Source organism: Marmota monax, unplaced genomic scaffold (genome assembly GCF_021218885.2).
Source record: "Marmota monax isolate L192 unplaced genomic scaffold, Marmota_monax_Labrador192_F-V1.1 WCK01_AAM20220418_F8-fsc00125, whole genome shotgun sequence".
In the NCBI taxonomy this organism is placed as follows: Eukaryota; Metazoa; Chordata; class Mammalia; order Rodentia; family Sciuridae; genus Marmota; species Marmota monax.
In genome coordinates, this window is record NW_026695235.1 from 11104293 (window position 1) to 11117907 (window position 13615).

Genomic DNA, 13615 nt, shown 5'->3' on the forward strand with positions numbered 1-13615 from the left:
GCCAGGCAGACAGCTGCCCTGCAAGTCCTCTGGGCAGTGGGAGGCAGCACCGAGGCCTCTACTTCTGTGACAGGTCTGCATCCCTCCCCAGTGCCTTTGCCTAGACGTCAGGCGCTCAGTGACTCAAAACCTTCTCCAACTCCCCCAGACCCTTGGGAGCCAGGAGTTTCTGCACCCGTCTAGTTACTGACTGGGGATATTTGCAGATCTGTAAGCACATGGTTTTCAGGAGACCTAGAGAGTAGAAAAGAGGCGACGGCCTTAGTAAATTCTCACCTCAGCAGCAACAGGCCCTGGAAGTTTGAATGCTGCTACTTCTTGTCCTTTTGATTAGAGAAATTCATGGACAGCTCAAGAAAATAGCAAATTACAAAAATGGAAGAGACCGCTGCAGAGGGAGTGAGCATGCGGAGCTGGAAGGCACCGTCAAGGGGCCCTTGTAGGGCTTCGAGATTGACCTGGGAAGGTCTGGGTGGATCGTGGGGGAGTGACCGCCTCCAGTACCAGATGGAGGGATGCAGCATCACCATGAGGCCACCCACCTCACGGGCATGTAAGGCAGGGCTGGCCAGTGGAGGGCCCCAAGGTCAGGAAGTGGCCCTTGGACTCCATCTGATGACCACCAGCATCCCTGTCTGGCCAGGAAGGGATGTGAGCATGGTTTATGTCCACTCTGCCAGCTCCTGTCAGGACCCCACCCTGACTCTGGTGTGCAGGAGTGTCCCCTCCTAGGCTCCTAGGGCTTACTGAGGAGGGGTCTTGTGTTAGGTTCTCAGGTCAGTATTTCATAAGGAGCAATAACTGCAGCGGAGGGCCCCCCTGCTGTGACAGGGTGCTCACGTGCTTTGTTCATGGTCCTCACAGCAATCCTGTGAGAATCCTTCCCAGGAAGCCAGGCCTCCCTGCAGGGCTGGGGCTCACTCGGGCAACACTGGTGGCTGCCCTGACTCCGGGTCCCTCTTTAATCACTCTGCCTCGGGGTCTCCAGGACATTTAATCACCTGAGTATGGTCAGTGTCTCAGCCAGATTTTCTTTAACACCCAGAATTTCTGATTTGGCACCACGGGGCTGCCTGGGTATGGATTGGCCGTATGCTGAATCTTATGGGCTTCTTTGCCTTTTAAGATAGATAAAAATACACTCTCCACCTGGTAACTCGGACTTTACGCTCCTTGTGAAGTTTCACAGGCTTTAGCTCATGTTATAAATAACAGCAGAGAAGCTGCAAGCAGTAAGGATTCTTTTGACCCAAGGACCAGTTTGTATAATTACCTATAGCTTGCATTTCTAGAGTTGTTATGAACAAAACTTACCTGCTTACTTGAAATTGGTCAGCAGGGCTTGTAAATGATAAAGTGATTCATGGTTTATAACTCATTTACAGAATAACATGGCCTCTCAGGCCAGGTTTAGACTTGACTTTAATCACTGCTGATTAAGTTTATTTATCTGTGATTAAAAACTGTATATATAAAAATGATGACATGAGCAGGGCTCGGACCGTGGTGGTGTCACACATAACCCTTGTCCCTTTTCCTGCTGCTCCACCCGCATCCTGCCTTGTGATTTGAGGCAGGTGTCCACCCAGGCTGCTAGGGAGGTGAGGTCTGCCAGCGGAGACCTTTGGGGGACCCTTTTCCCCAAGGCCTGGCAGGGAGCTTCTTAGACAGCTAAGATGCTGGTCCCTGGACAAAGGCAGAAATGGGGACATTGCTTAGAGTGTGCCCAACCCTCTCCACCTACACAAGAGCTGTGAGAAGAAAACTTTAAAATATTCAGAGTCAGACGGACAGCAGGAGGTCTGAAAAGTCAGAAGCCCCGCCATGACTTTGGGCATAAACTCACTCTCTAGCACCCTGAGCTCCCTGGGTCTCCCTGGGTTGACGTTTGAACAGAAGGCCGTCCAAGGGACGTTTCAGCAGGGATTTTTTTAGTTGAATAAAATCTTAAAGTTTAAAGGATTCTAGGAAATCATCACTAAAGAAACTGTGGAAAAGATAACACGTTTTGTTGAAATGAAAATGTGAAAAAGCTTAACGTGTTTTTAAATATCAGCTGAGTTATTAAGATATTGCATGAAAATAGACAAAATGGTCTACAAAATAGAGAATATGGCGCATTTGAAGGTGATGAGAAAAGCGTAGGTGTTTATGTACCTGGTTTGGGTGTGGGGATGGAAGCCAGGCCCCCGTGCTGGATCTGCACACACTCCCCCCAGCCCCACGCCTGCTCAGCGTAGCTTACTTAGTGTTGGTGTTGGCACAACTGGGTATTCATCTACAGGACAAAAAGTTCACTCCCTATCTTGATAATAATTATAACTACTAATAATAAATGGGTGATCACATATTTAAATGTAATAAATACAAAACAAAAATCCAAGAACAAGACTGCGTGTCTTAGGAGTATGAAGTTAGGAAACCCAGAGGAACAGTGGACGAGGGGGATGAGCAGGCAGTTCACAGGCCCGGAATCCACACTCCAAGAGATGCGTGAACCACATTCAAGTTTGTTAGAATTCACAGGTGCGGGTTCAGGTCACAGAGATGGCTTTCTGAGCTCAGCCGGCACACTGGGAGCCTTCCCCTGTCGGTGGTGGTGTGTGGAAGAACTCCAGTCGTCAGGGTGTTTGGACAGTATTCTGGGAACACCTACTGAAAGCCCCGGTACAGCTGCCTGATCCTGGGCCCTGTCAAGGGCCAGTGACGCAGCGAGGTGCTGTCTGTCCATGACCCGTCTTTACAGCAGCCCTGGGACTCAGACACTGTCATGCCAGCTCCAGAGCTGGGAGTGCACCTGCGGTCGCCCAGGGCAGGACAGGCACAGTGGTCCACAGCGGCTGCCTGTCTGCAGACGAAGCCTGTGCCCCTGACCAGATGTCCGGCCATGCTCCTCAGGTGACAGCGCCAGGAAGCTTTTTCTGCTGGCGTGTGAATAAATAGATCACTTCTACCCTGTTGTATTTTCTGGGGGTGGTCCTCCCCAGAACGTTACGTGATGAAGGAGTGAAAATGGTGTACCAAGCGGTGGTCTGCAGAATCCCATTTCCTTGCTTCTGCCTAAGGCTGCGTCAGACACCTCAGGTTAGCCCTGCAGACAGTTCCCCTTGTCCTGGCAGTGTGCCCTTCTGTCCTTTTGTCAGGGAGCTGGACAGGAGAGCCTGCAGGCTGTGACGAGGTGGGCTTCTCAGCTGCTGTAAGAAGAGGCTGGGGAGGGTGGCAGGGACACCCGACTTCTGGAGGAGCAGAGAGCATATGAATCAGGGGAGGGGCAGGGAAAGGAAGGCACAGGAACCCTCAGGTCGCTCCTGATCCCTGGGTGGGGCAGGTGGCCCAGGGGGAAGCAGGCAGGTGATAGTGTGGATTAGCCGGACGGGGAGGCCGGTGCAGCCCAGGAAAGCTGTTTGGAGGTGAGGACATTGCGTGTGTGAAGCGGAGCTCTGGGCTGGTTTTACGGCAGTGTTTAAGTGACGGGCAGCCCGGTGGTGATGGCGGAGCATGTTACCCAGAGCAGCCGTGTGCGTGGACCCTGCCAGGGCTCAGTCACTGGTACCCAGGTAAGCAGGCTGTGGACCTGGTGTCCACCCTGGCTGGCCATGGCGGGCAAGGGCTGCCTTTCAGAGGGGACTGCTCCCTCCTGAAGGAGGTGGACAGGACTTCTGGCTGCCACCTACTGGTGACCAGAGTGGCCCCTTGCCCTCTGCGGTGCCCCATGGTGAAGCCAGCTTTCCATGCCATGTCAGCCCTGCCTCTCAGGCTCCAGCTTCCTGAGGTCCCCCCGAGGGACACTTCCCTGACCACAAGGACCCCTCCTTCCTGCCCTTGCTCACACCTGGTGGACTGGTTCATCTGAGCTCTTATTAAAGAAGCCGCAGGACAGGAGAGAGTGCGGAGGCCACCCGGGAGGGGCCACCATGTGACAGAGCAAGTTGCTTGTTCCTCAGTTTCCCCACAACCAGGTGGCCCCAGCTGTGACGGTTGTTCTAGGGAATGTGGCAGGAAGCCCCTGCCCACGTCCCCTCTCTGCCTCCTGACCACAACTTGCCTGTCCCCGTGTCTGCAGCCCGAGTGCTGTGCTAAGCCGTGGTGCTCACCATCACCATCCCACTGACTGTTGTGCAAGTGAGCAGCGGCCTGACTGCAGTGGGGGATGCTGAAGCAGGACAGTGAGTGACCTGCTCCCCCGTCAGTCATTTGGCAAGCTCCCTACCTCGCCCTCCTTCGCCCCAGGGTTGCTTGCTGGTCTTGATGACCCCGTGGTGGACTGGTGGCCTCCTAACCCAGGCATGATTTTAAAACTGGGGTATGATTTGTCCATAGTAAACTACACAGGTGTTGGGTGTCTGGCTGACAAACCTTGGCCTGCATCTGGGTGTCCAGCACCCAGGTCAGGGATCCGGCCCCGTCCAGCTCCCTGAAGGCCCCCTGTCTCTGTCTCCTTGACCCTCCTCTGGGAACCACAAGTCTCATAGCCAGCCCTGTGCACTCATCTGCCTTTTCTTCATAGAGATGGAATCATTCAGAGGGAGCTTCTTAATATCGTGTTTATGAGACTCGTCCTCACTGTGGCACGTCCTGGGGCGTGTTCTTCTTTCTTGTGGTTGTACAGTTGTCTGCATCCGACAAAACGGACCTGCTGCTTCCCTCGTGGGCAGTGAAGGGAATGGCAGGCCATCCTCGGCCTCGACCCCGAGGACACCCGCCTCTTGGTGGCTGTGTGAATGCTCGTTAGTTACACGTGGGTGTAGGAGTGGGACTGCTGGTGAGCGTCCCCACAGCGGCTCCCGAGGCCCTTGCAGACCCCTCCCCAGTGGGCCTCATTTCTGCCTGAGGAGGCAGTTGCCCTAGGACGAGGGACAGCCCAGGCCGAACCTCTCAGGACACTAGTCCTGCTCTGTGCTGCCTTCCTCCCTAGGGTGAGCTGCATAAGCACTGTGCTGGGGGTGAGGCTGAGCCCAGCTTCAGTGGCCAGAGCAGCAGCGCCGGCCACAGGCCCCCTCGCCAGCTCCCGGACAACGAGACTGACTGCGGCTGGGCCCCGTTTGGTGAGTTGAGCGTCAGCCCACCCGTTGTCCAGGTACCCCTGGGCCTGTCGTGTCGCAGCTCTGGCCTTGCTGATTTGAATGCTGTTCTCAGGCGTGAGGGTGTGTCCATGCCAGCCCTGTCCTGGCAAACAGCAGCCATCACAGTGTGGCCACCACGTCTGTGGTGGACAGCACTTGCCACCCTGATACAGTTCTCCAGTGCTCAGGAAACCTAAAGATCTTTTATATTTTGCATCTGTCCCACTTGGAAGTGAGGGCCTGCAGGGCATCCATCTTTGGGTGGGAAGAAGAGAGAGAGGACCTGGTGTGGGAGGCTGAGGTCAAGCCAGGGACATTCAAACACCAGGTGACCTGGCACCTGCCCCCCGGGAACAGTGGGGATCGTGTCTGAACCAGAAGGTGCATATTTAGGGATAACTTGAAAATATGACACTTGATTTTTCTTTGCAAAAAAAAATTGAGCAAAATTTGGGCAACCAAGCTTTCTGTGTTCAGAACCAGCCCTCCTACTTCCTGAGCACCCCCGGATTTGGATTTCGAGAACAGTTGTTTTGTATTTTGTAGCACTGCTCCAGAACTAAACTAAGCTATGCTGAGCATTTCCTGTTGATTTTCCAATCTGTGTAGATAAGAACAACTATCAGCAGCTGCTCGGGGCCCTGGACTACTCCTTCCTGTGCGCCTATGCTATTGGGATGTACCTGAGGTAGGTCTGCTTGAGTTTCCGGATGCATCCCCGGTATGGAAACGTTCCCAGGGCATGGAAGTACACAGGAGTGGGAGGCACAGGGCCCTGCACACAGTGGCTTCCCTCCTGGTATCTCCCTAAGGCAAGGATGAGTCAAAAGCAAGTGTCCAGCACTGTGTCCACAAGGTGGGACCTCAGTGCAGTGTCCCAGGATTTCCATCAACTGGACACAGCCTGCCCTCAGCTTTCCTGGACCTGGTGGTCAGAACGTACTGTGAATCCTGCCAGTCCTGGGCTGTGGTCACAGAGCAAGGTTCACTGGGGTCCCATGGGATGCTTGGCAGAGTGCATCCTCTCAGAGGTTTCCGTGGCTGCCCTCTGTGCACAGACCAAGTGACTCTCTGGTTGGGACGGCTGAGGCAGCTTGTGTGGACACCTCCCCTGGTGCCCAGTTTGGCCCCAAACAGAATCAGAGCCTAGGGGCAGCACCACATTCAGCTGCAGCTGGAGTGGGGACAGGGCTTGGAGATGAGCTCCTGCTTCACCACCTGCCACAGTGTGGCCTTGGGCAAGTGACCGCACCTTTAGGGGCCTTAGTTTCTCCTTTAAAACTGGGGGAGATCATAGTTCTTGCATTATAATTGGTGAGGATGAAGCAGGTAGACCCCCTGGGGCTCAGAACAGTGCAGGGCCGTGAGGGCCTGGCCCTAGGTAGGGACTAGGTGCCCCGCAGGTGCAGGCTGTGGCTGGCTGACCTAAGCTATTCCATTAGTCCAGCGGGGGCTGGTGGGGCACATAGCAGGCACTAAGGTGTTGGAGCCAAGAGGCTGTTGTCCACGGCAGATCTTCAGAGCTCTGAGAACCTCAGGGAAGCCTGTAAACGTTTAGCTCCTTCCATGTGGCCCCCCCTAGAGCCTGGGATCAAGACCCAGGCCCCTCCTGGCTCAGCCCTGTGGTGGCCAGTGCCCCGGTGAGCACCTTCGCAGCCCCTGTCTGCGATGTCCCCATGCTCAGCGCTGTAGCGCGCTTTGAATAAACAGCAAACAGTAAGGATTCAGAAGCCCAGCATGCAGTGCGGCAGGACAGGGGCCAGCCGGAGGGCAGAGTGGTGTGGCCTTGGGCCTGCTCGGGGCCTGAGCTGGCCAGACACCCTCAGAGGTCAGATGTGTTCATGTTATGAAGACTGCAGTTATGCTGGATTCAAACCATCTGTAGTTCTAAAGACCCAAGGCCAGAGTGCTTTTCTTGGTTACTAGAAAGCAGTGTTTAAATCCGACTTTCAGCCAGGGGTGATTTTGTCCCCTAGGGGACATTTAGTAATGTCTGGTGACATTTGTGGTTGTCACAGGAAGGGAAGAGGGTGCTTCTGGCATTTGTGGACAGAGACCAGGGATGCGGTTATACGTCCTGTAAGACACAGGAGACTCCTCACTCCAGTGCCTCTCGCCCCACAAATCCAAGGAGCTGTCTTCAGAAGCCCTGGCACAAGGGAAGGTGGTTTTATTGTTGCTTATTTATGGCAAAGATGACTTTTCATCCAATTCCTCAATGAGGCCATTGAAAGGAAGCTCTCTCTAGCATGAGATGCGCGCTGCAGTCTCACATCTGAGGTAGGGCGTGCGCTGCCTCCCTGCCAGGCCGGTTAGTGTGACCGCCTGGCACTGTGGCCCGCTCAGCTGGCTGTGGAGCCACTACCCAAGGTCTCGGCAGTGGGTGTTTCTTGGTTTGGTATATCCATATGCAGCATGTCCGTGGGCCCAGGTCACTCCTGGAAGGTCCAGCAGCTGCAGAGTGGGCCTGAACCCCTGAGTGAGTTCTTATAATGTGGAGTGGTGTCCACTCCATCAGACCTGCTCTTAAAAACCTTTCAAGTGGACATCAAATATGGACCCCACGTTGGGGAGCAAGACGACAGGCTGCGTCTAAGCCCCAGCTGACGGCACCTGCTCTCGGGGCCCTTCTGGGCAGGCTAGCCAGCCTCTCTGGGCCGTGTTCCTAGCCTCTGAAGGGAGCGAGGTGAAGCACCCCCCCGGGAGCTCCGGAGTGATCTGAGTCTGTGTGTGGTCGGTTCTGCTCAGCTGACATTGACCTGGATGTACTTGGCCTCTTGCTGCCTCTGAGTCAGTGTTGAGAAGGTGGTCCGCATGGCCTGTGTAGATCTGTGTGCCTGGTCGTCTCGGGAGGAAGAGCTCTCTGACGTTGGGTTCTGGTGATAAAAGGTAATGTTGCAGTTAAGACCAGGGGGTCACCGGGCAGTATTCCTAGAGTGATTATGTGACGAAAAGCGGGTCCCTGGCATTTAATGGTTGCATGGGGCTCACATCACCTGTGGTGCCTCTGGCCTTTTACTCACTCAGGTTACACTGTAGCTCCTTAGTGACAGTCCCTGTAAAATCCTAAAGAGTGTGACATGAGGCAGTGTGAGGCCACAGCCTGTTTGGCACCTGCCCTGGCATGAACTGAGTCTTGCCACACCGTCCACCGCCATCGTGGCTCTGTGTAGAGTGCCCCTTACGTGCCGGACTCATGCCTGTTGGTCTCATCTGGAAGCTGGCTCTTGTCCCCGAGTCCTGTCGCTGCTTTGGAGGATCAGGGAAGTCTACCCTGGGCCTCAGACCTTCCTCTGTAGGGTGAGAAAATGACACAGGCGCAGGTCGCTGTGGCTGGACGTGGTGGCTGGAGCCTGGCACATTCATGGGGGAGGGACTTGCTCTGCGTCACTGTCCCCTTCCACGGTGTCCGTCTTAGCTTGGCAGTTGGGATTTAAATGACTCTGTTAGTTGAGTGGACATTGTTTGTATTAAAGCGGGATCGACTAGCAGGACCAGTTTTGTTTGTGTAGCTGGCAGTGTCACAGGTGAGTGACAGTGTGTGAATTTGTTACTTGACGGTTAGTGACTTTTGCTAGAAATGGGGCGTCTCCCAAGGTCTGCCATGGCCTTTTCGGGCGAGGGAGTGAACGTTCCACAGGGAACAGCAGTGTCCAGGCTTCCTGGGAATCACTGAGCTTCGAATTCTGGAAGCTCAGGGAGCAGCGCGCAGCACCCGGGGGGACACAGCGGCGTCTGGGCGGGGTGTGTCTGGTTCCTTACGTCACCTTTCCTTCCCCTCCTCAGTGGCATAATAGGGGAGCGCCTGCCCATCAGGTACTACCTGACGTTCGGGATGCTGGCCAGCGGGGCCTTCACCTCCCTGTTTGGGTTGGGATACTTCTACAACATCCACAGTTTCGGATTCTACGTGGTCACGCAGGTAAGGGTCGGGGTTCCGGTGACAGGCCAGGGCAGTTAAAACGAAGCCCTTCGGAGTCACTCTGCCCTGACCTGGGTAAACTTGAGATGCTCTGTCTCATGACATCTGACCACTTGGGAGTTGGGGGACATGGGGTGTGGCCAGCAGAGATGGAAAGGCTGACTTTGGGGGCCTTGGCAGCAGGCAGGGGTTTGAGAGGAATGGCGGGATCCTGCAGGTGTAGGAGAGGGAGGCCTGGCTTTGCCCTTCTCTCTGGGCCCCTTCCGGGATCTCTGGACCTCGGGACTCTCTGGCTCCAGCCTCCCCACGGTCCTGTGGTGTTGCCCACTGGGAATAGCGACGCCCCTCTGGTTCTGTGATTCTTCTGGGCTTCTCCACGGGGAGTTAGAAAATCATCCAAGCAAACTGTATTTAATTCTGTTTTTCACGATTTTGCCACAATACTTCAAAAGGTTTGGCTGTTTAATTACAAAAGTGATTCATGCTCACACACGGCCGTTCCCAGCATCCGTGGGGAGTGGCCCCAAACCCCCTGCAGTTACCAGAACCCACACCTGCTCAGGTCCCCTCTGTGAAATGGCAGGGGTTTGCTCAGAAGCTGCCCACACTCTCGTGGGCTTCAGTCACCTCCAGATTACCCGCATCCGTCAGACAGGGCACGTGCTCACTCCCACGTCAACAACTGCAGGAGCGCACAATGACAAGCAGAAGGCCCTGCGTGCTCCTGCAGGCCTGGCTGCGGGCTGGCCCTGTGGGTGGTCGAGTCCTCAGACGCGGAGCCCTTGGGCCACAGTAATACAGAAAGTTGGAAGGAAGGAAAAGCAGTTCCCAGAGTCCCCATGTGTTCAGGCCTGAAGGCCGAGCCTGGCCAGGCAGGGCAGCTGCAGGTCGATGGGCGGCACCGGGCTGGACTTGACTCCTGTGGCCTTAGAGGGTGGTCCCAGTGCCCAGCACCAGTACATGCCCCAAGTCCCTTCATGAAACCACGGGGACAGGAGTGCTCCCCAGGCGCTGAGTGCAGTGTGGTCCCTGCAGAGGCTAGCAGCCGTCTCGCGGCACAGGGAGGGAAGATGGGCCTTTCTAAGCCTCTTAATGGTACGGTTCATAAACAGTTCTATAAAAAGAAGAAGCATTTTCTCTCTTCATAAAATTTTTAGATTGCACAGAGCCTGGGAAGCTCAGCCCTGAGCTGTGAGCGGGAGCTGTTCCTGGCAGTGTCCCGCCTGGCGCTTCCTGCTCTTCCCTACTACTCTAACATTTCCACGACGTGCACGTTGGAAGTCTCACCTAAAATATACATTAGAGAGTTTAAACTGTATAGATTTTAAGCTACATTTATATAGGTATCCTATGTATAGAAACTACGTATATATGCTTTAAATCTTATAACTTAAACATTATAAATATGAAATTTTAACTTTGCGTTTAAGGGCTGGGGTGTAGACGGGTGGTAGAGTGCATACTTAGCGTGCACAAGGCTCTGGGTCCCCTCCCAGCACTAAAAAAAATACAACTTTGGCTGCCAAGGCGCGTGCACACAGGAAACAAGGTGTTGTCTGCTTTTGCGAGAGGCCCTGCAGTGTCCCAAGACCCAGGGGAAGGGTGCGGCAGCTGGGGGAGCCCGCCTGAGGGGCCGCGCATGCTCACGCCTCCTCTCACTCCCTGCAGATCCTCAACGGACTGGTGCAGACCACGGGCTGGCCCAGCGTTGTCACCTGCCTCAGCAACTGGTTTGGGAAAGGAAGGTGAGAAAATGCAGCCGTTCCCCCGGGGCCTGTGTTCAAAATATGCTGGTGGAAACCAGACCACCCGCTTCCCAGCTTTCTTCAAAGTAAGATGATTGGAACCTTCAAGTCCAAGGCGGGGGCTACACTGTCAGTGGGTAGAGCCCCACCTCTGGCTGTGTGGGTGGTTCCAGTGTGTGTCATTTGGACTACACCAGTGGTCCCTCTGATGGCCACCCCCTGGATGTAGCCTCACCCAGCCTTCCAGGAGCCGTGGGAAATGCAGAGTCCAGGGACCCATCCCGCTGTTTGGATGCCAAATCTACATTTTAACGTGGCAGTTGGAGAAGTCCTGACCCAGGTCACTCAGTGCATCAGAAACAGGGCTGGGGCCCAACTCTGGTGGTTTGACTGCAGCGCAGGGTCACTTGGCGATGTCCACGAGAACGGACAGCACAGCCAGGCTGCAGTTCGTAAGGGAGGAAGGGAGCTAGCGAGGCACATGCTCCAGGCACCTGGCCTGCGGCACCACAGCTTTCCTTACCCGATGGCTCCTCCTGAGTCTGGGTTGAGCCTGTGGAGTTAAATCCTGGGCCTTCCAAGAATTTCAGGAAAGGGCCTCTTTCTTCTTTTTAATTGTAGAATAAAGAAGCTCTGAGAGAGAAATGGAATGTGTCTTATGTAGCCTGTGGCAGAATGAAAGTCGGGTTCTCTGCTCGGCCTCTTGCTCCTGTGCCCTGGGGAAGGCTCTTCCTACCCACTCAGGCGCCCTGCCCCAGGACCAGCCCAGCTTCTGGGCACCTCACTGTGCTGGCCTTGTGTTGCAGGCGAGGGCTGATCATGGGCGTCTGGAACTCCCACACCTCCGTGGGCAACATTCTGGGCTCCTTGATTGCTGGCTACTGGGTGTCCACGTGCTGGGGCCTGTCCTTCATCGTGCCTGGGGCCATCGTGGCAGCCATGGGGATAGTGTGCTTTCTCTTCCTTATTGAGCGTAAGTATGCCTGGCCCTGGAGGCGGCTAGGAGAGGGTCTCAGCTTCACCTGCCTGGAGGGTCAGGGGCAAGGTGGGTGTGGGCTGCTGCCCGGCTCCCTGCATGCACCCTCACACTGCTGTCCCCTGGCTCATGAGACTTCCTGTTCGTATACAGGCCTACCCAGTGCCCAGCCCCCTCCTGGTCTTGATGGATCTCCCACCGTTTCCTAGTTTCTGGGGTGACCACTGTAGAAATCCCTCCTTCTGCCCTCCTGCCCCTGCCTCCTCCCTCGGCCTCAGGCATAGTGTCCAGGACTCTTCTCCTCCTCAGGCTGCCATGGCACTCAGGCCTGGGGGAGGCCAGCCAACGTGGCCGCCCCTGCTCACCCCAGCCTTTCCTCCACAAATGGCAGTGGACCTGGCCGGCTTATTTGCTTTGTGATAAGCTGTATCTAGAACAACGCTGTAAACCATGGCATGACCTGAGGCTGGATGTCTTAATTAGCTAGAGTATCTACCGGAAAACCAAGACTTTCCATTCCAGAGTCAATACTAAGCTTTTCATTTAACTGATTTTGAAAGTGATTTTCTAAGTAGAGATCCGGCAGGACAAGGATTCGAACGATCATGCTTGACAGAGATGCCAGCCGTTCTAGCCTTGCAAGCTGTTCTGACAGATGTTTGGCACTTAGCTCTTTGATTGACTTGAAGCAGAATACCAGCGTAGAGAGCTCACGTGGCAGGACAGGCCCACTTGACCTCCCCAGGCACGGGGCGCAAGTTAGGTTTCTCTGCCTGGGTTGGGCACTCCAAGATGCCAGCTCATCTTCCAAAAAATGAATGTGTCTTCTCTTTACTTCTCACTTTTTGTTGTTGTTGGCAAAGCTAACCTTGTTTGTTTGTTTGGTACCAGAGATTGAACCGAGGCTGCTTAACCCATGAGCCACATTTTTTTAATTTTTTTATTTAGAGTCAGGGTCTCACTGAGTTGCTTAAGGCCTTGCTAAGTTGCTGAGGCTGGCTTTAAACTTGTGATCCTCCTGCCTCAGCCTCCTAAGCGCTGGGATTACAGGCGTGCACCACTGTGTCTGGCTCCAAAACTAACCTTTTAATTTTTAAAATAACCAGCCTCCAACCAAGTTAGGGTTTTGAGGCTCCAGGACCAGGCTACTATGGAGACAAAAATAGAAAGGAAAATTCAGATGTCGAGTTCATAGGCATGCCCCCGGCCCCACCCAGCCCCACCCATCCTGTGTCAATGCTCAGCCACTTCAGCAGGTGTCCTGTGGCACAGGCAGGCCTTCTGACCTGCTGTCCAGCATGCTAGCGTGTGGCAGCTAACTAACGGCATGCCACTGGCATTTCAGGAAAGGCTGCTCGTACCCACTGCCCCTCCGTGCTGGCTCTGTCCTCTAGTCCTCAGTGGGTGAAAGGGTCAGTTCTGGGGCAGGAGGAGCTGCGTTGTGGAATGGAGTGTATGCTGATGCCTACGCGGCCCAGGACCTCGGGTGGCACCCTAGGCTCAGTGATCCTGGACGGGTGTTGTCCCGCTCAGCAGGGTGCCAAGACAGGAAGCTCTGGTTTGGTCTTTTGTGGTTAAACAGGAGTGTCCTTTTCATGAGCCTCCACTCCCACAGCATGAGGCGTGGGCAGGTCATGCAGGAGGACTGCCCGCACCCCTCCTGTTCAGAGTGACCTGCTGGGCCGCCTCACCCACTATTGCCATGTCTTGGGGCCCTGTTTGCTCCTCCCTCGTCTACACTGGGGCAGAATCGCTGTCTCCACTGTCTGGGCCTCTGGGCCTTGAGCACAGCACAGGCCTTGCGGGCTCCTGGGAGGTTTGGCTAGACCGATGTGGTCCACTGGCCCCTCAGAGCTCTGGCCTCCTCTGTTCTCCTCGGCTCTGGGAGGGAAGCGCCCACTGTCACTGA

At 55.0% G+C, this 13615-nt stretch overlaps 1 protein-coding gene across 12 annotated transcripts in view; it reads left to right on the top strand.

The window, feature by feature from the left end:
• Positions 1–13615, top strand: part of Slc37a1 (solute carrier family 37 member 1) — a 61920-nt gene that overhangs the window by 22980 nt on the left and 25325 nt on the right. For 11 of the 12 annotated variants that reach the window (XM_058577214.1, XM_058577216.1, XM_058577213.1 and 8 more), the window contains 5 exons: positions 4916–5045; positions 5673–5751; positions 8850–8985; positions 10654–10730; positions 11537–11703. In XM_058577214.1, coding sequence (XP_058433197.1) covers positions 4916–5045; positions 5673–5751; positions 8850–8985; positions 10654–10730; positions 11537–11703 — 589 coding nt within the window. The remainder of the gene's footprint in view (positions 1–4915; positions 5046–5672; positions 5752–8849; positions 8986–10653; positions 10731–11536; positions 11704–13615) is intronic. The other variant, XM_058577221.1, reaches the window with a different exon arrangement.